Source organism: Salvelinus namaycush, unplaced genomic scaffold (assembly GCF_016432855.1).
Source record: "Salvelinus namaycush isolate Seneca unplaced genomic scaffold, SaNama_1.0 Scaffold1665, whole genome shotgun sequence".
NCBI classification, from domain to species: domain Eukaryota; kingdom Metazoa; phylum Chordata; class Actinopteri; order Salmoniformes; family Salmonidae; genus Salvelinus; species Salvelinus namaycush.
The window spans coordinates 19210-43422 of NW_024058414.1; the positions used below are offsets into that span (position 1 = coordinate 19210).

At 42.2% G+C, this 24213-nt stretch overlaps 1 protein-coding gene across 1 annotated transcript in view; it reads left to right on the plus strand.

Moving 5' to 3' along the window:
• The window catches only part of LOC120037272 (ephrin type-A receptor 4-like), a gene marked incomplete at its 5' end in the record, with an annotated part of 33765 nt that extends 9917 nt beyond the window's left edge, over positions 1-23848 (plus strand). The window contains 9 exons of the mRNA XM_038983444.1: positions 172-285; positions 742-927; positions 8318-8379; positions 8606-8815; positions 8957-9106; positions 9332-9525; positions 11229-11387; positions 11571-12674; positions 22389-23848. Coding sequence (XP_038839372.1) covers positions 172-285; positions 742-927; positions 8318-8379; positions 8606-8815; positions 8957-9106; positions 9332-9525; positions 11229-11387; positions 11571-11685 — 1190 coding nt within the window. The remainder of the gene's footprint in view (positions 1-171; positions 286-741; positions 928-8317; positions 8380-8605; positions 8816-8956; positions 9107-9331; positions 9526-11228; positions 11388-11570; positions 12675-22388) is intronic.
• Between the last annotated feature and the right edge of the window lie 365 nt (positions 23849-24213).

Here is a 24213-nt window from a genome sequence, read left to right on the forward strand (position 1 = left end):
TAACAGAGACATTGGATGGAGAGATGTTGTAATGTAGAAGTTGAGGAATTAAAGGATAAAGGAGAAGAGAGGAAGGCAGTATAGCCCACAGCATGGGGAAAATGAAGAACACATGGGGCTCTACTGGTCAGAATGCATTAACCGTCCCTTTTCCCTCCTCCTTTCTCTCAGGAGTGAGGATATACGTAGACCCCTTCACCTACGAGGACCCCAACCAGGCTGTCCGACAGTTTGCCAAGGAGATCGACGCTTCCTGTATCAAGATTGAGAAAGTCATTGGCATCGGTACGGACTGGACTTAACATTGCACACACTTTTACTATGTCAACATGACCGTTTTGTCAGACTGGTAATATTTGGCCAGACTCATTGGGTCAATAGACAATAAAATGACTTGGGAGGGAAAATGTAATGTTCCTGTTTTCCCTTGTCTGCCAGTGGAAAAAGTCAGCCGATAAACCAAATAATAGAAAAGAATCAATAGCCATTTCCCTCTCTCTTGCTCTCTTTCTGCTCGACTGAGAAGGAGGATTGGGGATCAGAGGGGGTCGATCAATGATTAAAGTACAGCCCTCTTTCCCACCACCACCTGTTCCCTTCCCTAGAAATAAGTGTGGTTTCTGTGTTATTAGGTATTTTCTTGACCATGTTGAAAATGTGAAAATGTATGAGTATGTATTTTCTTGTGAGTTTGATAAGGTGTGTGTTTTATAATAAGTTGTGTGTATGTGTGTGTTCCAGGTGAGTTTGGGGAGGTGTGCAGCGGTCGTCTGAAAATGCCAGGGAAGAGGGAGATTTGTGTGGCCATTAAAACCCTGAAGGCGGGATACACTGACAAGCAGAGGCGGGACTTCCTGTCTGAGGCCAGCATCATGGGCCAATTCGACCATCCAAACATCATTCACCTGGAGGGAGTGGTCACCAAGTGTAAGTAGGATCCTGATCAGAGGATTTTTAAAAGGCAGAATTTAAATAAATGTGAGTAAATCAGAATATTGTGGATCTTATAATAGAGAAACCAATCATATACTCTATATTTTCCCTATGGTCAACATAAACTATGAGGAGACAAAACCTGAAAGGGACAAGCTCAGATAAAGACCCATCCCATCCCAGCCCTGTTACCCAGAGAGCCATGGGTAGGGGTGGTGTGGGTCCGGACATGGCGCCCATCCTGGGAATCCCCAGGTGGTTGGAGTCCAGATGGAACAGGTCTGGTCCAGGTCGGCTACAGGGTTAATGTGTCCTGCGCTGTAGCTAGCTCATTAATCATGGTGTCAGCTGTAAATGTGTTTGGGGTTAGAGAGTGATACCCTATCTGCAGGACAGACCCTGTACTGCTGCCACACCAGACGCTGGCTTCTTACCCCTTCACCCCTTGTTGTTTAGAGTGTGTGTTGGGGGACGGGGGGTGTACGTGTGGGAAACTAGTTGGGTGTTCAGTTCGTAGTGCGTTGTATAGGTGTTTGAGAGAGACAGTTTCTATTGATGTTCCTACTGGTTTAGAATTTTATTATTCATGTCTTTTATTATGAATGTGTCTGTTCACCTTTGATTAGGTACATGTGAGTGTTACCTCAGATTCCCAGTTACCTTGCCTGGTTAGATGGAGAGACTGGTTTAATGCATTGTGACAGAACAGCCAGCCCTATATGTCCTCCTCTCTAGGTGAATAGACCAATCACAGTCAGCCATTCAATCTGCACAGCCCAGCATGACTGAACCATACATACCACTGTCCTGATCACGCATTACACATCAGACCTCGGAGAGAGAGAGAGGGAGAGAGGGAGGGAGGGAGAGAGAGAGAGAGAGAGAGAGAGAGAGAGAGAGAGAGAGAGAGAGAGAGAGAGAGAGAGAGAGAGAGAGAGAGAGAGAGAGAGAGAGAGAGAGAGAGAGAGAGAGAGAGAGAGAGAGAGAGAGAGAGAGAGAGAGAGAGAGAGAGAGAGAGAGAGAGAGAGAGAGAGAGAGATAAAGAAATAGGAGTTGAGAAGGAGAGACAGGATGTGATTGAGAAATAGAGAGGAGAACAATACATGTGAGAGGGAGCGTGAAGGAGAGAAGAAGAGAGAAGAAGAGAAGGAGAGAGAAGAAGAGGGGAATAGGGGGAGAAAGAAGAAGAGGGGAATAGGGAGAGAAAGATTGAGAAAGGAAAGGGGAGGCTGAAAGAGAAGCAGACACTGGGAGAGAGATGTAGATAGAGATGTAGAGAACGAGTAAATGAGATACCAGACTGGAAACAGAAACAGTTTGAGAGGATAGGATTGCATCCAATTTTCCTCTCCTTCCCTCTCCCCTTCCTCCCGTCTTTGTAATGACAAAAAGCTTGACACCCGTTTCTCTGCAATTAGTCCTTCACACTTGAGTGCGTTGGTGGAATCTATTAAGAATCCATTATTTGAATTGCACTTTTTCCCCTCCCTATTTCAATCTAGTTAAAAGGGACTTCTATCTCGCCTCAGTACGGCAGCACTGCATGTCCAAGAGGCCAATTAAGTCTTATTAATTATTGATGAAGTCTAAATATGCACTAAATACATAAATAGACTAACATCAGAGACTCAGAGTTGAGCCAGCATAGCCTCTCATCTTAGCCATGTATTTATTTTTTCTTAGCGTCACTCTGACATAATTAAAAACCCTGGCCATCCATCGTCAGTCGTTAATACTTTGAGGATTCCCAGCTTTCCTTTAGGATGTGATACATTTAAATTCCCACATTTACATAATGTAAGCACTGCAAAATTTGAAATGGTCCTGTTATAAAAACATTTAGAATCCAATCCAGTGAGAGTTAGTAGCAGGCCTCTTTGTGTTCTTCCACCGACGTCAACTCTCTATAATAACGTTCCCCTAATGTTACCTCAACGTTCTCCAAACATTGTCCTATATGTTATCCTCTACCCTCCCTAGTATTTTTGGGGGGGCAGGTGATAATCGGCTTATTGGCGGGGCCCTTGCCCAGAGTTCATTGCCACAGGCGGCGGGACGTATTCAGTAAACAAGACATTAGCATGCAAATAGGCTGGGAGGACGAGGGAGGGGCTGAGAAGGGGCGAGATGGGGGTCGTAGGTCAGACGCTCCTTAGACTTAGTTAGGGAGCTGTCAATCAGCGGCGGCCCGGGGGCAGCAGGGGAGAACAAAACAGAACAAAGATGGTTGACAAAGAGGCTCCCGTCTCAAGTTGAACTCCACTTCCTCTTTGGGGCGTTGCTATAGCCCTGTAAGTCATGGAGTGCCAATCACGCGCCACACAGAGCCGTGACTGACAGCCTCTTGGCAATCGAACCAGTCTACTGCAGAGTGGGAGAACTTCACCTTCAGACCCTGAAACTACTAACTACTTTACTCAGTGGAACTTGACACTAATAACTAGGAAGCACTCCAATAACTCTCAAATATGTGGGAAAATTAGTTTCTAATAACAAATCAAATGTGAGTATACATGTTTAAAATAATAATCATAATCATAGCACAGTATCTAACAATTCCAAGAGGAGTTAAAAGTAAACTCTTCGCCATGTGTTTGCTGTATGGCTGATTAGGCAGTTGCCATCTTGCTAGAGCTATGGGATGAACCACACATCTCTCCCCCCCTCTCCACCTCCTACTCTCTACCTCCCAGAGCCACACAAAGACACGCAAACATCACAGAACCACCAGGGAATCTCCCTCCTGCTGGAAGAAAGAGACAGATGCTCCCCCGAGAGAGAGATAGAGAGGGAGGGAGAGAGAGAGAGAGAGAGGGAGGGAGAGAGAGAGAGAGAGAGAGAGAGAGAGAGAGAGAGAGAGAGAGAGAGAGAGAGAGAGAGAGGGAGAGAGAGAGAAAGGGCAGAAAGGAGTGGCAGAGATGGAGAATGACATGGAAAAAGAGAAAGTGTGAGAGGGAGAAAGAAAGGGAGAGAGAATGTGGAGAGTGACAGAATGTACAGAAAGTTGGCATAAAAGTGGAAAAGGAACAGAGAGAATGGTGAAGAACATAAATAGACAGATTGTCATAGATGAATAGATATTGTGTGTGTATGTACAGTGCCTTCAGAAAGTATTCACACCCTGAATTCAAAATGGATGAAATATATTTTTTCTCACCAACCTACATACAATACCCCATAATGACAAAGTGAAAACATGTTTTTCGAAATTTTACCACAATTGAAAATGAAATACAGAAATATCTAATTTACGTAAGTATTCACACCCCTGCGTCAATTATTTGCAAAGCATCTTTGTCAGCGATTACAGCTGTGAGTCTTTCTGGGTAAATCTCTAAGAGCTTTCCACACCTGGATTGTGCAACATTTGGCCATTCTTTTTTTATTTTATTCTTCAAACTCTGTCAAATTGGTTGTTTATCATTGCTACACAACCATTTTCAGGTCTTGCCATAGATTTTCAAGTAGATTTAAGTAAAAACTGTAACTCGGCCCTTCAGGAGTATTCGGTGTTTTCTTCATTAGCAACCCCAGTGTAGATTTGGCCTTGTGTTTAAGGTTATTGTCCTGCTGAAATGTGAATTAATCTCCCAGTGTCTGGTGGAAAACAGATTGAACCAGGTTTTCCTCTAGGATTTTGCCTGTGCTTAGCTTCATTCCATTTATTTTTTATCCATAAAACCTCCCCAGTCCTTAACATTTACAAGCACATCCATAACATGATGCAGCCACCATCATGCTTGAAAAAATGGAGAGTGGTAATGTGTTATGTTTGGGGCAAATCCAATACAACACTTTGTATTCAGGACAAAAGTGAATTGCTTTGCCACATTTTTTGCAGTATTACTTTAGTGCCTTGTTGCAAACAGGATGCATGTTTTGGAATATTTGTATTCTGTACAGGCTTCCTGCTTTTCACTCTGTCAATAAGGTTAGTATTGTGGAGTAACTACAATGTTGTTGATCCATCCTCAGTTTTCTCATGTCACAGCCATTAAACTCTGCAACTGTTTTAAAGTCACCATTGGCCTCATGGTGAAATCCTTGAGCTGTTTCCTTCCTCTCTGGCAACTGAGTTAGGAAGGATGCCTGTATCTTTGTAGTGACTGGGTGTATTGATACACCATCCAAAGTGTAATTAATAACTTCATCATGCTCAAAGGGACATTGTCTGTTAGCTTTTTTTTTACCAATCTACCAATAGGTGCCCTTGTTTGCGAGGCATTGGAAACCTCCCTGGTCTTTGTGTTTGAATCTGTGTTTGAAATTCACTACTGGACTGAGTAGGGACCTTACAGATAATTGTATGTGTCGGGTACAGAGATGAGATAGTCATAAAAAAATCATGTTAAACACTATTATTGCACACAGAGAGTCCATGCAACTTATTATGTGACTTGTTAACCTCTTGAGCCTATGGGGGCGCCATTTCGACTTTGTTAAAATGAGTTCCCAAATTAAACTGCCTCGTACTCAATTCTTGCTCGTACAATATGCATATTATTATTACTATTGGATAGAAAACACTCTCTAGTTTCTAAAACCGTTTGAATTATTTCTCTGAGTGAAACAGAACTCATTCTGCAGCACATTTCCTGTCAGGGAGTGAGATTTCAGAAATCGAGGTCCCTGTTCTGAGGTCAGTTTATAAGTCCCCATGTAAGCCATCGGGCTACATGCACTGCATACGTCTTCCTCTAGATGTCAGTAAGCGGGGAGAATTTGAATGGAGTGGATTGCGCAATCTGGGACCTTATATAAGAACGGAACGGAAGTACCGTCCTTTTCAACGGTGCGCCTGGCGCAAGAAGACATCACAATGGCGTCCTGCAAACGCTTTCGTTTTAGTAGTTCTATATCTCCGGTCATGTTTTTATTCGTTATAGGTGTTAAAGACATCATAAGGTAGTTAATTTAAACCGACTTATAGCAGTTTATAGCAGTTTATTGCGATTTTCTGGGATTTCTTTGTCATGCGCTTTCACGAGTTGGACACGTCTCCAGTGGGTGGCTATCGTTAGCTGCTATTTCGACAGGAGAAGAGGACATCTTTCAACCCAAAGACGATTGTTCTGGAGAAAGGACACCTTGCCCAAGATTCTGATGGAAGCTCAGCTAATAGTAAGCAGTCTTTATGCTGTTAATTCGTACTTATGTTGACAAATGTAAAATAATAATTCCGCCATGAATTATGGTGCGGTCTCGCTTTGGCGCACGCTGTATTGCGCAGTAACGCTAATTTTAAAAATCTAACACAGCGATTGCATTAAGAACTAATTTATCTTTCATTTGCTGTCCAACTTGTATTTTTTAGTCAAGTTTATGAATAGTTTTCGATTAGAATAGGTGCCTCTCCAAGATGGCGCCGGACAGATTGCTTGAGGTTTTGGACACTATTCTCATTGTATAAGCACGATTTGTGCCGCTAAATATGCACATTTTCGAACAAACTCTATATGCATTGTGTAATATGATGTTATAGGACTGTCATCTGAAGAATTCTGAGAAGGTTAGTGAAAAAATTAATATATTTTGGTGGTTTATACGTTATCGCTATTTTTGCCTTGAATCAATGCTGTTGTGATGTTTGCTATTGTGGTAAGCTAATATAACGCTATATTGTGTTTTCGCTGTAAAACACTTAGAAAATCTGAAATATTGTCTGGATTCACAAGATCTGTGTCTTTCAATTGCTGTACGCTGTGTATTTTTAAGAAATGTTTTATGATGAGTAATTAGGTAATACACGTTGCTCTCTGTAGTTATTCTAGTCGCTTTGGTGAGAGTTGTGATGGTGCCTGCAATGGTAAACTATGATTTATACCTGAAATATGCACATTTTTCTAACAAAACATATGCTATACAATAAATATGTTATCAGACTGTCATCTGATGAAGTTGTTTCTTGGTTAGTGGCTATTTGTATCTTTATTTGGTCAAATTTGTGATAGCTACTGATGGAGTAAAAAAATGGTGGAGTAAGAAAGTGGTGTCTTTTGCTAACGTGGTTAGCTAATAGATTTACATATTGTGTCTTCCCTGTAAAACATTTTAAAAATCAGAAATGATGGCTGGATTCACAAGATGTGTATCTTTCATCTGGTGTCTTGGACTTGTGATTTAATGATATTTAGATGCTAGTATTTACTTGTGACGCTATGCTAGGCTATGCTAGTCAGCTTTTTTACTGATGGGGGTGCTCCCGGATCCGGGTTTGGGAGGAACTAGAAGTTAAGCACATTTATACTCCTGAACATATTTAGGCTTTCCATGACAAAGGGGTTGAATACTTATTGAATCAAGACATTTCAGGGGTAGAATACTTATTGACTCAAGACATTTCAGGGGTAGAATACTTATTGACTCAAGACATTTCAGCTTTAAATTTTTTATTAATTTGTAAACATTTCTAAAAACATATTTCCACTTTGAAATTATGGGGTTGTCAAGGCTGTGTGTAACTGGTGAAAGGAGTCAGGCGCAGGAGAGCTGAGATGCGTGGACAAGGTATTTAATTCAAGAAAACACCAGTACAAACACAATACTATGGTGCTGGAAAAATACCGGTACCACGAATTAAACGGGCGTAACAACAAAACCCGGCAACAATAATACCAGCCGTCAGATACAGCCTTACAATAAAACAAACACGCATACAAACATGGGGGAAACCAGAGGGTTAAATAATGAACATGTAATGGGGGGAATTGAAACCAGGTGTGTAGAAAACAAAGGCTAAACAAATGGAAAATTAAAAGTGGATCGGTGATGGCTAGAAGGCCGGTGATGTCGATCGCCGAACACCGCCCGAACAAGGAGAGGGACCGACTTCGGCGGAAGTCGTGACAGGGGTATTGTGTGTAGGCCAGTGACATTTATTTTAGCTACATTTAATCAATTTAAATTCAGGCTGTAACACAACAAAATGTGTAAAAAGTCTAGCAGTGTGAATACATTCTGAAGAGACCATATGTGCACATTTCTTGCCTTTGCTCATTAGTATACTTGATTGTGTGTGTGTGTGTGTGTGTGTGTGTGTGTGTGTGTGTGTGTGTGTGTGTGTGTGTGTGTGTGTGTGTGTGTGTGTGTGTGTGTGTGTGTGTGTGTGTGTGTGTGTGTGTGTGTGTGTGTGTGGGGGGGGGTTGGTGTTATGTTACAGTAGAGATCCCTCTCTGTGTTGTTGAGTAAGTGGGAGACACGAGGACACACTTACACTGAACTAATTAAATCACTACGGGACTGAGACGAATGGTGTACCACACACACACTCTCCTGAGAACCACTGCTCTCCTGCTGTGCTCTGATGTGCATCATTTACCTCCATAATCATCTGCCTTTCATTCTCTCTCTCTCTCTCTCTCTCTCTTTTTTTTTTTTTCTTCAGGTAAACCAGTGATGATTATCACAGAGTACATGGAGAATGGCTCGCTGGATGCATTTCTGAGGGTAAGTCATGCAGTGTGTGTGCATATTCAACTCTGTGTGTGGTATGTGTCTGCTTCATATGTTCAGAACTCTGACTATTACGGCCGTTATCCTCTTAATGAATGTCAAACAAGCAACGTCATCAAGATTATGATGACTTACTATCTACAATCATCATCACATCCTGCCAGTACACTGCATACAAACATTATCTAACATGAATTTCTTTGTTTGTTTGGTTCTCTAGAAGAATGACGGGCGTTTCACAGTGATCCAGCTGGTGGGCATCTTGCGTGGCATCGCGTCAGGCATGAAGTACCTGTCTGATATGAGTTACGTCCACAGAGACCTGGCTGCACGCAACATCCTGGTCAACAGTAACCTGGTGTGTAAGGTGTCTGACTTCGGCATGTCACGAGTACTGGAGGACGACCCCGAGGCTGCATACACCACCAGGGTAAGAGAGTGTGTGTCTGGCTGTAATTTCAGTATGTCTATCTACCTGTCAGCATTTTTATGTGTTTTTATTTTTGTATGTAAATCTATGTTTTTGGTACAGTATGAGTGATACTAACAACTTGTTACCTGACAATCACAGGGAGGGAAGATCCCCATTCGCTGGACAGCCCCAGAGGCCATCGCCTACAGAAAGTTCACCTCGGCCAGCGACGTGTGGAGCTACGGCATTGTCATGTGGGAAGTGATGTCATACGGAGAGCGCCCATATTGGGACATGAGTAACCAGGATGTAAGTCTACAATGAGAACATATTCAGGTTTAAAACGTAAAATAATAATTATGTTATGTCATAATAACAAATAGTATCTGTGCAATTACAGCTGTACAATTTTCCTGATTCCAGCCTATTATTCAATTATAATAACATCATCATTACAGTGTGATTAGGATGGCTGAGTAATCTAGCTCACAGTCTACCATCAACCCTCTAAACCTCTGCCCCCTCTCCCCCAAGGTGATCAAGGCCATAGATGAGGGGTACAGGCTGCCCCCACCTATGGACTGCCCCGTGGCATTGCACCAGCTGATGCTGGACTGCTGGCAGAGGGAGAGGGGCGATAGGCCCAAGTTTGGCCAGATTGTCAACATGCTGGACAAACTGATCCGGAACCCCAACAGCCTGAAGAGGACTGGAGGAGAGACCACACGGTGAGACAGGGATTTCCTGGTTCATTCACTATTATTGTAATGTGTGTAGTCAGTACTGTTTTATACACTTCCATAGAACATTAACTGAACGGTACACCTTGTAAAATTAAGTATGTGTTCTAATAGAGTTGAGAATTACAATGGTAGCTAGCTGTATGTTATACATACTAAATATACTTTAAATAGGAGCCGTTACTCCTAGGAGGACGTACGTGTGTTTACAGACCTAGAGCTAGTCGGGGAGGAAAGTATTTTCCACTTTAACACAGAGAGAGAGAGAAAGAGGGAGGGAGAGGGGGAGAGAGAGTCCCAGAGGAGTAATTAGTGGAACTGAATCCCATAAACAGCTTTTACAGTTAAAGAAGGGGAAATGTTCTGCAGAGTGTACAGAGTTCTGCAGGCGGGGGAGTGGTTGAGGTCTTGGGGTCCCTAGCAACATTTCAAATCCACATGCTGGTTCCATGGCTCAGGGTGGTAGAGGTGGAGAAAGACCCCCAAACCACCACAGTATGTTTCACAACGACTTTCACAGCCCCCCCCTGGTGGGGGGGGGCTGTGTATTACCCCACAGCCCCCCCCACCACACCCAGACTACCCCAACAGACCCCAGCCCCCCCCACCCCACCCAGACTACCCCAACAGACCCCAGCCCCCCCAGCCAGGCCAAAGTGGTGCTTGAACCCTGCAGCCCAAGCCTCTTAGCCAACACCTGTTAAATTATGGAGGAGGGGAGCAGTGGAGCGGGACCGTAGTGAGCGTGCTCAGTCCCTCGGCTGCACTGGCCCTGGGTAAATATTTGATGGCAGACATCGTTGTGAAGCTAGGGAAGGAGGGATGGAAAAGGAGAGGGGAAATGTAGTTCTCTGTTGGTGTGCCTGAAAGAAGGACAAGAGTCATGATGAATATCTGCATGCTAGAGGAGAAGCAGTGGGAGGTTAAAGCCACAGTGTGTGTTGTTAATGATTTCTCTTTAAATAACGATTAACTAACTGTGTTGGTGACACCCGGGAGGAACTGTGTTTTACTTGGCTTCTGTCTTGGAGGACAAATGGAGATGGGACGCATGCTAGCGCTTAGTTTGACTAACTTGCTGGTTCCATCAGAAAAAAATATATGTGTGTGAGAGAGAGAGAGGGGGAAAGAGACAGACAGAAAGAAGAGATGCTGAAGAATTACAGTTCCTTTTTCAAAGCCTCAGGGTAGACAGTAGTTCACACGCCTGGCCCGTGTGATAAGCTAACGTCAAATGATGAAAAACATCACTACCCTTGAGGCCAGAGGGCACCGTGTCTCTCCCTCCTCCTCAGGTCCTGATTTAATTGGTTGTTCAGGTGTTGCAGTTATGTCTGAGTGACAGGTGAGGTGATGTAAGAAACAAGAGCAGTGCCATTCTAATCCATCAGTTTCTTACTGCCAAGTCGTTTGACAACAGTTTCTCAAAATGGTGGCTTAGGTAGCTTATTATAGTTTGTGGGTTGAAGCTTATTCATTTCGGTCAATGGGTAAAGATTGTAGTTATTTTAAAATATATATATATATATATATATATATATATATATATATATTTGGAGGGTCAAAAGAAAACTCTTTAAAGATTTAGGTGGGTTGGACAACTGAAAGGTTTAGGTACTGTTGCTTTAATATAGTGGAAATTGTCTGGATGTAGACTGACCTTCTCCCCCTCCATCCTGCACGGTATCCAGACCCAGCACCACCCTCCTGGAGCCAGTCAGCCCGGAATTGTCCTCGGCCCTGGGCTCTGTGGAGGACTGGCTGCAGGCCATCGGCATGGAGAGATACAGCGACAACTTCACCGCAGCAGGATACACCAGCCCAGAGGCTGTGGTTCATATGACACAGGAGTGAGTTAAGCTTGGTTTACTCAGCATTTATGCATCCAGGAGAGACCTGTCTGACTTTTTTTACTCATTTATATTAGGCCGGGTTGACACCTAGAGAGGCTGTTAAATCTGTCATATGAATCAGGAAGCTGTCATAGTTTGTCTTGGTTCCTAATGTTTTCTTCCCTCCTCTTGTTATAACAGGGACATGGGCCGAATTGGAATCTCTTCAGCTGCACACCAGAATAAGATCCTGACCAGCGTCCAGGGAATGCTCTCCCAAATGCAACAGATACAAGGCAGAATGGTTCCGGTCTGATCCACAAGAAGGAAACGACTTCATTTCTTACGATAATAAAAATAAAATATCAAAAGACAAATGAACGATAAAATTGTTTACCTCATCCATGCACTTTAAATTGGATTTAAAATAAGAAGAAAAGAAGAAGAAAAGTGGGAAAAAATTGCACTTTTTGTCAGACGTTAGACCTTGCCCTATTGAGAACGGGATATTTTCCTGTCTGAGCGGTGCTGGGAATGGGACGGACGGAAAGCTTTTCCGAGAGGCCAATTGGAGTGCCTTCAACGGTCTGGAAGGAATTCAGAGGGGATCGCTCCTCTGGGCAAAAGTAATGTTTCTGGAACGTTCTTTCTGGAATACCTACAGAGCAGTAATTGTGTTAAGTTGTGTATGTATGAATTGTTCTCTGTGACTCGCTGCCATACCCTCCATTGTCTTTCTCAGCTGGATCCGTCCTAACAACAACAGACAAAATGGAGGATTCCAACCTCGAGATAAACACTGATGTTCTGAATCTGAGAGGTTGAGGGAGGGATTCAAGAGGGAGGGGAAGTGGGATCTGTGTTTTTGCTCTGTTCTGGTCTTGTTTTTTCCCAGATTGGGCTGTTTTGTTGCCCTCAGGACATTGAGCATTTTCTCAGAATGTCTTTGATCTAAAGAGGTGCATTGCTACCCCTTGTCCTCCCAAATCAACATCTCACCCCTCCTAAAACATTTTATTTGGATCATCTTTCATCAGCCCCTCTGGATTACAGCCCGCCCCCCTGGGTCTGATTATTGCTTTTTGTTATTTGACAGACAGCTGTTTGGACCAGTTGGATTCTTACTGTGTATTTGTTTCCTGAACGTAAAAATGAGAGCAAAGGAGTATGGGATTTATTTGAGCACAACTGTGCACAACTGTGCACAACTGCAGAGAGATTGTTTTTTGTTACATATCCATGACAACGACATCAAAATAAACAAGAGAATACATGCTGGACATTATTCAATCATCAATCACCATGGTAAGGATCTATAAACTACCCTTCCCTCAGTTCTTTTAGCCAAGTTATCTTTGCTCATTGTGTATTTATTCCTTCTGTTAATATTTTTCTATTATTTCTCTTTTTCTGTATTTGTTGGGAAGGTCCCGTAAGTAAGCATTTCAATGTTAGTCTAAACCTGTTGTTTGCGAAACATGTGAATAACATTTGATTTGAATGTATTGATATTTGACGTATCTTTGTTGGTATTAACACGAAAACAAACAAATAATTTACTATAAAACACTACAGTATGTGAGCTTATTCAGGTCTGAGCTGGACCATTATGCATATACTGCAGTACTGTTGGATATTGCACTTTTTAACCCTCTGCAGTGTGCACATACTGTAGTACTGTCTAACTCTCTCTCTCTGTAGTGTGTACATACTGTAGTACTGTCTAACTCTCTCTCTCTGCAGTGTGTACATACTGTAGTACTGTCTAACTCTCTCTCTCTCTCTGTAGTGTGTACATACTGTAGTACTGTCTAACTCTCTCTCTCTCTCTGCAGTGTGTACATACTGTAGTACTGTCTAACTCTCTCTCTCTGCAGTGTGTACATACTGTAGTACTGTCTAACTCTCTCTCTTTCTCTGCAGTGTGTACATACTGTAGTACTGTCTAACTCTCTCTCTGCAGTGTGTACATACTGTAGAACTGTCTATCTCTCTCTCTGCAGTGTGTACATACTGTAGTACTGTCTAACTCTCTCTCTCTGCAGTGTGTACATACTGTAGAACTGTCTATCTCTCTCTCTGCAGTGTGTACATACTGTAGTACTGTCTAACTCTCTCTCTCTGCAGTGTGTACATACTGTAGAACTGTCTACCTCTCTCTCTGTAGTGTGTACATACTGTAGTACTGTCTAACTCTCTCTCTCTCTCTGCAGTGTGTACATACTGTAGTACTGTCTAACTCTCTCTCTCTCTCTGTAGTGTGTACATACTGTAGTACTGTCTAACTCTCTCTCTCTCTCTGTAGTGTGTACATACTGTAGTACTGTCTAACTCTCTCTCTCTCTCTGTAGTGTGTACATACTGTAGTACTGTCTAACTCTCTCTCTCTCTCTGTAGTGTGTACATACTGTAGTACTGTCTAACTCTCTCTCTCTCTCTCTGTAGTGTGTACATACTGTAGTACTGTCTAACTCTCTCTCTCTCTCTGCAGTGTGTACATACTGTAGTACTGTCTAACTCTCTCTCTCTCTCTGTAGTGTGTACATACTGTAGTACTGTCTAACTCTCTCTCTCTCTCTCTGTAGTGTGTACATACTGTAGTACTGTCTAACTCTCTCTCTCTCTCTGCAGTGTGTACATACTGTAGTACTGTCTAACTCTCTCTCTCGCTGTAGTGTGTACATACTGTAGTACTGTCTAACTCTCTCTCTCTCTCTCTGTAGTGTGTATATACTGTAGTACTGTCTAACTCTCTCTCTCTCTCTGCAGTGTGTACATACTGTAGTACTGTCTAACTCTCTCTCTCTCTCTCTCTCTCTCTCTCTCTCTGCAGTGTGTACATACTGTAGTACTGTCTAACTCTCTCTCTCGCTGTAGTGTGTACATACTGTAGTACTGTCTAACTCTCTCTCTCTCTCTGTAGTGTGTACATACTGTAGTACTGTCTAACTCTCTCTCTCTCTCTGTAGTGTGTACATACTGTAGAACTGTCTAACTCTCTCTCTCGCTGTAGTGTGTACATACTGTAGTACTGTCTAACTCTCTCTCTCGCTGTAGTGTGTACATACTGTAGTACTGTCTAACTCTCTCTCTCGCTGTAGTGTGTACATACTGTAGTACTGTCTAACTCTCTCTCTCTCTGTAGTGTGTACATACTGTAGTACTGTCTAACTCTCTCTCTCTCTCTGCAGTGTGTACATACTGTAGTACTGTCTAACTCTCTCTCTCTCTCTGTAGTGTGTACATACTGTAGAACTGTCTATCTCTCTCTCTGCAGTGTGTACATACTGTAGTACTGTCTAACTCTCTCTCTCTCGCTGTAGTGTGTACATACTGTAGTACTGTCTAACTCTCTCTCTCTCGCTGTAGTGTGTACATACTGTAGTACTGTCTAACTCTCTCTCTCTCTCTGTAGTGTGTACATACTGTAGTACTGTCTAACTCTCTCTCTCTCTCTGTAGTGTGTACATACTGTAGTACTGTCTAACTCTCTCTCTCTCTCTGTAGTGTGTATATACTGTAGTACCGTCTAACTCTCTCTCTCTCTGTTGTGTGTATATACTGTAGTACTGTCTAACTCTCTCTCTCTCTCTGTAGTGTGTATATACTGTAGTACTGTCTAACTCTCTCTCTCTCTCTGTAGTGTGTATATACTGTAGTACTGTCTAACTCTCTCTCTCTCGCTGTAGTGTGTACATACTGTAGTACTGTCTAACTCTCTCTCTCTCTCTGTGTAGTGTGTACATACTGTAGTACTGTCTAACTCTCTCTCTCTCTCTCTGTAGTGTGTACATACTGTAGTACTGTCTAACTCTCTCTCTCTCTCTGTAGTGTGTACATACTGTAGTACTGTCTAACTCTCTCTCTCTCTCTCTGTAGTGTGTACATACTGTAGTACTGTCTAACTCTCTCTCTCTCTCTCTCTCTTTAGTGTGTACATACTGTAGTACTGTCTAACTCTCTCTCTCTCTCTGTAGTGTGTACATACTGTAGTACTGTCTAACTCTCTCTCTCTCTCTGTAGTGTGTATATACTGTAGTACCGTCTAACTCTCTCTCTCTCTGTAGTGTGTACATACTGTAGTACTGTCTATCTCTCTCTCTCTCTCTGTAGTGTGTACATACTGTAGTACTGTCTAACTCTCTCTCTTTCTCTGTAGTGTGTACATACTGTAGTACTGTCTAACTCTCTCTCTCTCTCTGTAGTGTGTACATACTGTAGTACTGTCTAACTCTCTCTCTCGCTGTAGTGTGTACATACTGTAGTACTGTCTAACTCTCTCTCTCTCTCTGTAGTGTGTACATACTGTAGTACTGTCTAACTCTCTCTCTCTCTCTGTAGTGTGTACATACTGTAGTACTGTCTAACTCTCTCTCTCTCTCTGTAGTGTGTACATACTGTAGTACTGTCTAACTCTCTCTCTCTCTCTGCAGTGTGTACATACTGTAGTACTGTCTAACTCTCTCTCTCTCTCTGTAGTGTGTACATACTGTAGTACTGTCTAACTCTCTCTCTCTCTCTCTCTGTAGTGTGTATATACTGTAGTACTGTCTAACTCTCTCTCTCTCTCTGCAGTGTGTACATACTGTAGTACTGTCTAACTCTCTCTCTCTCTCTGTAGTGTGTACATACTGTAGTACTGTCTAACTCTCTCTCTCTCTCTCTGCAGTGTGTACATACTGTAGTACTGTCTAACTCTCTCTCTCTCTCTGCAGTGTGTACATACTGTAGTACTGTCTAACTCTCTCTCTCGCTGTAGTGTGTACATACTGTAGTACTGTCTAACTCTCTCTCTCTCTCTGTAGTGTGTACATACTGTAGTACTGTCTAACTCTCTCTCTCTCTCTGTGTAGTGTGTACATACTGTAGTACTGTCTAACTCTCTCTCTCTCTCTGTAGTGTGTACATACTGTAGTACTGTCTAACTCTCTCTCTCTCTGTGTAGTGTGTACATACTGTAGTACTGTCTAACTCTCTCTCTCTCTCTGCAGTGTGTACATACTGTAGTACTGTCTAACTCTCTCTCTCTCTCTGTAGTGTGTACATACTGTAGTACTGTCTAACTCTCTCTCTCTCTCTGCAGTGTGTACATACTGTAGTACTGTCTAACTCTCTCTCTCGCTGTAGTGTGTACATACTGTAGTACTGTCTAACTCTCTCTCTCTCTCTGTAGTGTGTACAAAATTGTAGTACTGTCTAACTCTCTCTCTCTCTCTGTGTAGTGTGTACATACTGTAGTACTGTCTAACTCTCTCTCTCTCTCTGTAGTGTGTACATACTGTAGTACTGTCTAACTCTCTCCCTCTCTGTGTAGTGTGTACATACTGTAGAACTGTCTATCTCTCTCTCTGTAGTGTGTACATACTGTAGTACTGTCTAACTCTCTCTCTCTCTCTGTAGTGTGTACATACTGTAGTACTGTCTAACTCTCTCTCTCTCTCTCTGCAGTGTGTACATACTGTAGTACTGTCTAACTCTCTCTCTCTCTCTGCAGTGTGTACATACTGTAGTACTGTCTAACTCTCTCTCTCTCTCTGTAGTGTGTACATACTGTAGTACTGTCTAACTCTCTCTCTCTCTCTGTAGTGTGTACATACTGTAGTACTCTCTAACTCTTTCTCTCTCTCTCTCTGTAGTGTGTACATACTGTAGTACTGTCTAACTCTCTCTCTCTCTCTGTGTAGTGTGTACATACTGTAGTACTGTCTAACTCTCTCTCTCTCTCTCTCTGCAGTGTGTACATACTGTAGTACTGTCTAACTCTCTCTCTCTCTCTGTAGTGTGTACATACTGTAGTACTGTCTAACTCTCTCTCTCTCTCTGTAGTGTGTACATACTGTAGTACTGTCTAACTCTCTCTCTCTCGCTGTAGTGTGTACATACTGTAGTACTGTCTAACTCTCTCTCTCTCTCTGTAGTGTGTACATACTGTAGTACTGTCTAACTCTCTCTCTCTCTCTGCAGTGTGTACATACTGTAGTACTGTCTAACTCTCTCTCTTTCTCTGTAGTGTGTACATACTGTAGTACTGTCTAACTCTCTCTCTTTCTCTGTAGTGTGTATATACTGTAGTACTGTCTAACTCTCTCTCTCTCTCTCTGTAGTGTGTACATACTGTAGTACTGTCTAACTCTCTCTCTCTCTCTGCAGTGTGTACATACTGTAGTACTGTCTAACTCTCTCTCTCTCTCTGTAGTGTGTACATACTGTAGTACTGTCTAACTCTCTCTCTCTCTGTAGTGTGTACATACTGTAGTACTGTCTAACTCTCTCTCTCTCTGTAGTGTGTACATACTGTAGTACTGTCTAACTCTCTCTCTCTCTCTGCAGTGTGTACATACTGTAGTACTGTCTAACTCTCTCTCTCTCTCTGTAGTGTGTACATACTGTAGTACTGTCTAACTCTCTCTCTCTCTCTGTAGTGTGTACATACTGTAGTACTGTCTAACTCTCTCTCTCTGCAGTGTGTACATACTGTAGTACTGTCTAACTCTCTCTCTCTGTAGTGTGTACATACTGTAGTACTGTCTAACTCTCTCTCTCTCTCTGCAGTGTGTACATACTGTAGTACTGTCTAACTCTCTCTCTCTCTCTGTAGTGTGTACATACTGTAGTACTGTCTAACTCTCTCTCTCTCTCTGTAGTGTGTACATACTGTAGTACTGTCTAACTCTCTCTCTCTCTCTGTAGTGTGTACATACTGTAGTACTGTCTAACTCTCTCTCTCTGTAGTGTGTACATACTGTAGTACTGTCTAACTCTCTCTCTCTGCAGTGTGTACATACTGTAGTACTGTCTAACTCTCTCTCTCTCTCTGTAGTGTGTACATACTGTAGTACTGTCTAACTCTCTCTCTTTCTCTGTAGTGTGTACATACTGTAGTACCGTCTAACTCTCTCTCTCTCTCTGTAGTGTGTACATACTGTAGTACTGTCTAACTCTCTCTCTCTGCAGTGTGTACATACTGTAGTACTGTCTAACTCTCTCTCTCTGTAGTGTGTACATACTGTAGTACTGTCTAACTCTCTCTCTCTGTAGTGTGTACATACTGTAGTACTGTCTATCTCTCTCTCTCTCTCTGTAGTGTGTACATACTGTAGTACTGTCTAACTCTCTCTCTCTGTAGTGTGTACATACTGTAGTACTGTCTAACTCTCTCTCTCTCTCTGTAGTGTGTACATACTGTAGTACTGTCTAACTCTCTCTCTCTCTCTGTAGTGTGTACATACTGTAGTACTGTCTAACTCTCTCTCTCTCTCTGCAGTGTGTACATACTGTAGTACTGTCTATCTCTCTCTCTGCAGTGTGTACATACTGTAGTACTGTCTAACTCTCTCTCTCTCTCTGTAGTGTGTACATACTGTAGTACTGTCTAACTCTCTCTCTCTCTCTCTCTCTCTGTAGTGTGTACATACTGTAGTACTGTCTAACTCTCTCTCTCTCTCTCTCTCTCTGCAGTGTGTACATACTGTAGTACTGTCTAACTCTCTCTCTCTCTCTGTAGTGTGTACATACTGTAGTACTGTCTAACTCTCTCTCTCTGCAGTGTGTACATACTGTAGTACTGTCTAACTCTCTCTCTCTCTCTGTAGTGTGTACATACTGTAGTACTGTCTAACTCTCTCTCTCTCTCTCTCTCTGCAGTGTGTACATACTGTAGTACTGTCTAACTCTCTCTCTCTCTCTGTAGTGTGTACATACTGTAGTACTGTCTAACTCTCTCTCTCTCTCTCTCTCTCTCTCTCTGTAGTGTGTACATACTGTAGTACTGTCTAACTCTCTCTCTCTCTCGCTGTAGTGTGTATATACTGTAGTACTGTCTAACTCTCTCTCTCTCTCTGCAGTGTGTACATACTGTAGTACTGTCTAACTCTCTCTCTCTCTCTGTAGTGTGTACATACTGTAGTACTGTCTAACTCTCTCTCTCTCGCTGTAGTGTGTACATACTGTAGTACTGTCTAACTCTCTCTCTCTCTCTGCAGTGTGTACATACTGTAGTACTGTCTAACTCTCTCTCTCTCTCTGTAGTGTGTACATACTGTAGTACTGTCTAACTCTCTCTCTCGCTGTAGTGTGTACATACTGTAGTACTGTCTAACTCTCTCTCTTTCTCTGTAGTGTGTACATACTGTAGAACTGTCTATCTCTCTCTCTGCAGTGTGTACATACTGTAGTACTGTCTAACTCTCTCTCTCTCTCTGTAGTGTGTACATACTGTAGTACTGTCTAACTCTCTCTCTCTCTCGCTGTAGTGTGTACATACTGTAGTACTGTCTAACTCTCTCTCTCTCTCTGTAGTGTGTACATACTGTAGTACTGTCTAACTCTCTCTCTCTCTCTCTCTGTAGTGTGTATATACTGTAGTACTGTCTAACTCTCTCTCTCTCTCTGCAGTGTGTACATACTGTAGAACTGTCTATCTCTCTCTCTGTAGTGTGTACATACTATAGTACTGTCTAACTCTCTCTCTCTCTCTCTCTCTCTGCAGTGTGTACATACTGTAGTACTGTCTAACTCTCTCTCTCTCTCTGTAGTGTGTACATACTGTAGTACTGTCTAACTCTCTCTCTCTCTCTGTAGTGTGTACATACTGTAGTACTGTCTAACTCTCTCTCTCTCTGTAGTGTGTACATACTGTAGAACTGTCTATCTCTCTCTCTGCAGTGTGTACATACTGTAGTACTGTCTAACTCTCTCTCTCTCTCTGTAGTGTGTACATACTGTAGTACTGTCTAACTCTCTCTCTCTCGCTGTAGTGTGTATATACTGTAGTACTGTCTAACTTTCTCTCTCTCTCTCTGCAGTGTGTACATACTGTAGTACTGTCTAACTCTCTCTCTCTCTCTGCAGTGTGTACATACTGTAGTACTGTCTAACTCTCTCTCTCTCTCTCTCTCTCTCTCTCTCTCTCTCTCTCTCTCTCGCTGTAGTGTGTATATACTGTAGTACTGTCTAACTCTCTCTCTCTCTCTCTGCAGTGTGTACATACTGTAGTACTGTCTAACTCTCTCTCTCTCTCTCTCTCTCTCTCTCTCTCTCTCTCTCTCTCTCTCTCTCTGCAGTGTGTACATACTGTAGTACTGTCTAACTCTCTCTCTCTCTCTGTAGTGTGTACATACTGTAGTACTGTCTAACTCTCTCTCTCGCTGTAGTGTGTACATACTGTAGTACTGTCTAACTCTCTCTCTCTCTCTGTAGTGTGTACATACTGTAGTACTGTCTAACTCTCTCTCTCTCTCTGTAGTGTGTACATACTGTAGTACTGTCTAACTCTCTCTCTCTGTAGTGTGTACATACTGTAGTACTGTCTAACTCTCTCTCTCTCTCTGTAGTGTGTACATACTGTAGTACTGTCTAACTCTCTCTCTCTCTCTGCAGTGTGTACATACTGTAGTACTGTCTAACTCTCTCTCTCTCTCTCTCAATTCAATTCAATTCAATTCAATTGACTTTATTGACATGGCAAGTTCATTATTACTTACATTGTCAAAGTATACATATCGAAAAATCAAAATCAAATATATATGTATATATATACAAAATATATATATATTTATATATAAATAAATGGTGGAACCAACAGTAATAATAATAGTAGTAGTGGACATGGGATCACCATTAACAACAACTACAACAACAATATTAATCAGAACAACAATAAATTAAATCAATGGTAGTAGACCAGTGTCAACATGACTTGAGAAGACATATAACCTGGTATGAAAGACAAAACAAAACTAAGCTAAATGGGATTTTTTACTCTCTCTCTCTCTCTCTCTCTCTCTCTCTCTCTCTGCAGTGTGTACATACTGTAGTACTGTCTAACTCTCTCTCTCTCTCTCTCTCTCTGTAGTGTGTACATACTGTAGTACTGTCTAACTCTCTCTCTCTCTCTCTCTCTCTCTCTCTCTCTCTCTCTCTCTCTCTCTCTCTCTCTCTCTCTCTCTCTCTCTCTCTGTAGTGTGTACATACTGTAGTACTGTCTAACTCTCTCTCTCTGTAGTGTGTATATACTGTAGTACTGTCTAACTCTCTCTCTCTCTCTGTAGTGTGTATATACTGTAGTACCGTCTAACTCTCTCTCTCTCTGTTGTGTGTACATACTGTAGTACTGTCTAACTCTCTCTCTCTGTAGTGTGTACATACTGTAGTACTGTCTACCTCTCTCTCTGTAGTGTGTACATACTATAGTACTGTCTAACTCTCCCTCTGCAATGTGTACATACTGTAGTACTGTCTAACTCTCTCTCTGCAGTGGTGAGCTCATTGAGTGCTGAGCTGTTTGAGTGGTGTGTTAATAAACAGGCATCCCAGCACCTGAGGCCGTAGGATCGATCAATAAGCCCTGTTCTCAGATCAGTCACTGCTCTAACCCGCCTGGCGTGTGAATGAGGACGATTAATCACTGACTGAGTCAGCAGGCAGCACACCGCATCCACTCACACCTGGGTTCAAATACTATTTGAAATCATTTTGAATACTTTTGCTGGGCTAGATTGCACTTTGCTGGTGCAATGGAACCAATAGAAGAGTAGGAAAACTGCAAACCCCGCCCATCTCGCACTCCAGGCAGGCTAAACCAAGAAGCTTAAAGTATTTGAACGATTTCAAATAGCATTTAAACCCAGGTCTGCAACCTATCAGAGTGGCATGACTCAAGATCGGTTCCCGTAATGAAGAAAATGTTTTCTATTGTTGGTTTTTGCCAACCAATAATGCAGTGATGTCATTGTATCGGTTGGGGAAGGCTGATGTGTTTGTTTAGCTATGTATGACTAGAACTTTCCATATGCTTAACTGGTATGTGTTGTTGGGCATGACAAGGAGATTTGAGTAGTTAGTTCTAGGCCAGGCAGAAACTGTCTTTCAAACTTATAACATTCAAAACCAACCATGTGATCTCTCTCTCTCTCTCTCTCTCTCTCTCTCTCTCTCTCTCTCTCTCTCTCTCTCTCTCTCTCTCTCTCTCTCTCTCTCTCTGTCTCTCTGTCTCTCTCTCTCTCTCTCTCTGTCCTCCAGCTGCCCCCGTCTATCATCAACAGGATTCCTCCCTCTCTCCCCATGACCAGAATTCCTCCTCTTCTCCTTGGAGTCTCCTCTAACTCCAATATGAGAAATCCATCTCTCCATGTCTGGCACATTTCGTTGTTCGCCGTCACTAAGTTTTTCAGAACGGACAAACAGACTAGCGCTCCATGACCATCAGCTTACAGAAACAATATGAATGATTCAGCAACACTTAAAAAACATAAAAATAATGTAATATAAACTACACCCTGCTCCAGCAGATGATGTACTTGTTTTATGAATTTTGAAGTTTATTTTCCTTTGTGTTTTTGGGTAGCATGTAAAGTGAGTGTATGGTAACAGCGAGCATGTGATAGTGTGATGAGTGTGCACCATGTGTGTTTGAGTGAGTGAGTGAGTGAATGTGTATGGGTGTGTGTGTGTGTCTGTATGACTGTCTATGATGTCTTCGAAGTACTATCGATAGTTGTCTGTTTTTATGCCAGATTTGTTTTTGGAATTTCATGAATTGCTTAGTAACTAGAAAAACAATGTAAAGTGTGCCACTACTCGTGCTCTGTCAATCCTCTTCAGCAACAGCAGTTAAAGAGGTTTGCGGTTTTCAACACACCCTTAACTGCATTGGCTTTAGTAGTGGGTTCCAGTTGGATATATGGACAATAGCCTCCTATACTGACAGAAACACAGAAGGACAGACGGACAGTCAGCGGCATAGGCTCTCTCATTAGAAAGTAGAGTGGACTCTCCGAGCTGAAGCAAAGACACTGCGGAACCATCTTTCTGGATTTTGAGCAGGGGATGTTTTAAAAAGACGTACCTATATAGTCAACAAGGACTTGATGCTGGGAAGGGTGATAAGAAGGGATAATCATTGGTCTCGTTTCATTTTTATTTTTTCAGATATGCACCAAATGACAGTCAGGTTTCATTCAAAGGACTTCTTTTTTTATATACATCCGTTAATATCTGAATGTTTTTCCGATCATATGTGATGGTTGACATACTACAGATTACTCCGTCCTCCATACCAGCCCAGCTCAATGCTCTTCTCATTGGTAAAGTTGGGTTTTAATCCATCAAGGACCTGTCATGTGGAAATATGCAAGAAGTGTGAGGAAAGGGAAACAGAATGTACTGTATAATACTTTTTCATTTAGTTAATGATGAAAAAACCTAACAAAACACAAATGAATGTTTGTCATTGTCTGCCTTCTGACACCATATGATCCTGCCATGCACACTAACACTCTTTCAATCTCTTTTTTTTAATGCTTTTTTTGTATTATTATTTTTGTTCATTCGATTTATTTTGTCAAGGATTTTAGGTACATGTAACTTATGTCATTATTTATGGTCTTTTATATCTAGTTTGTAAAATTATAGCAAAAGTGAAGAAAATGAAGGGTTGTCATATGGTGCATTCTTATTAAAGTAGAAACCATCCGACTGTCCTTGTTTCCTGCTTATTATAGAAACACACACACACACACACACACACACACACACACACACACACACACACACACACACACACACACACACACACACACACACACACACACACACACACACACACACACACACACACACACACACACACACACACACACACACACACACACACACACACACACACACGTAAACCTCCCAGTGAGTTTGCAGTGAGTTCCCTCTGCGGCACATGAGAGCAGATAGATCTGACTGTGAGCTGCAGGTTGTGTCTCGGGCAACAAGGTGTCGGAGAGCTTTTACAGTTTTTACAATTGTTTAAGACAATTTTGAAAACAGGGCCCGGTTTGTCAAAACACTACACACA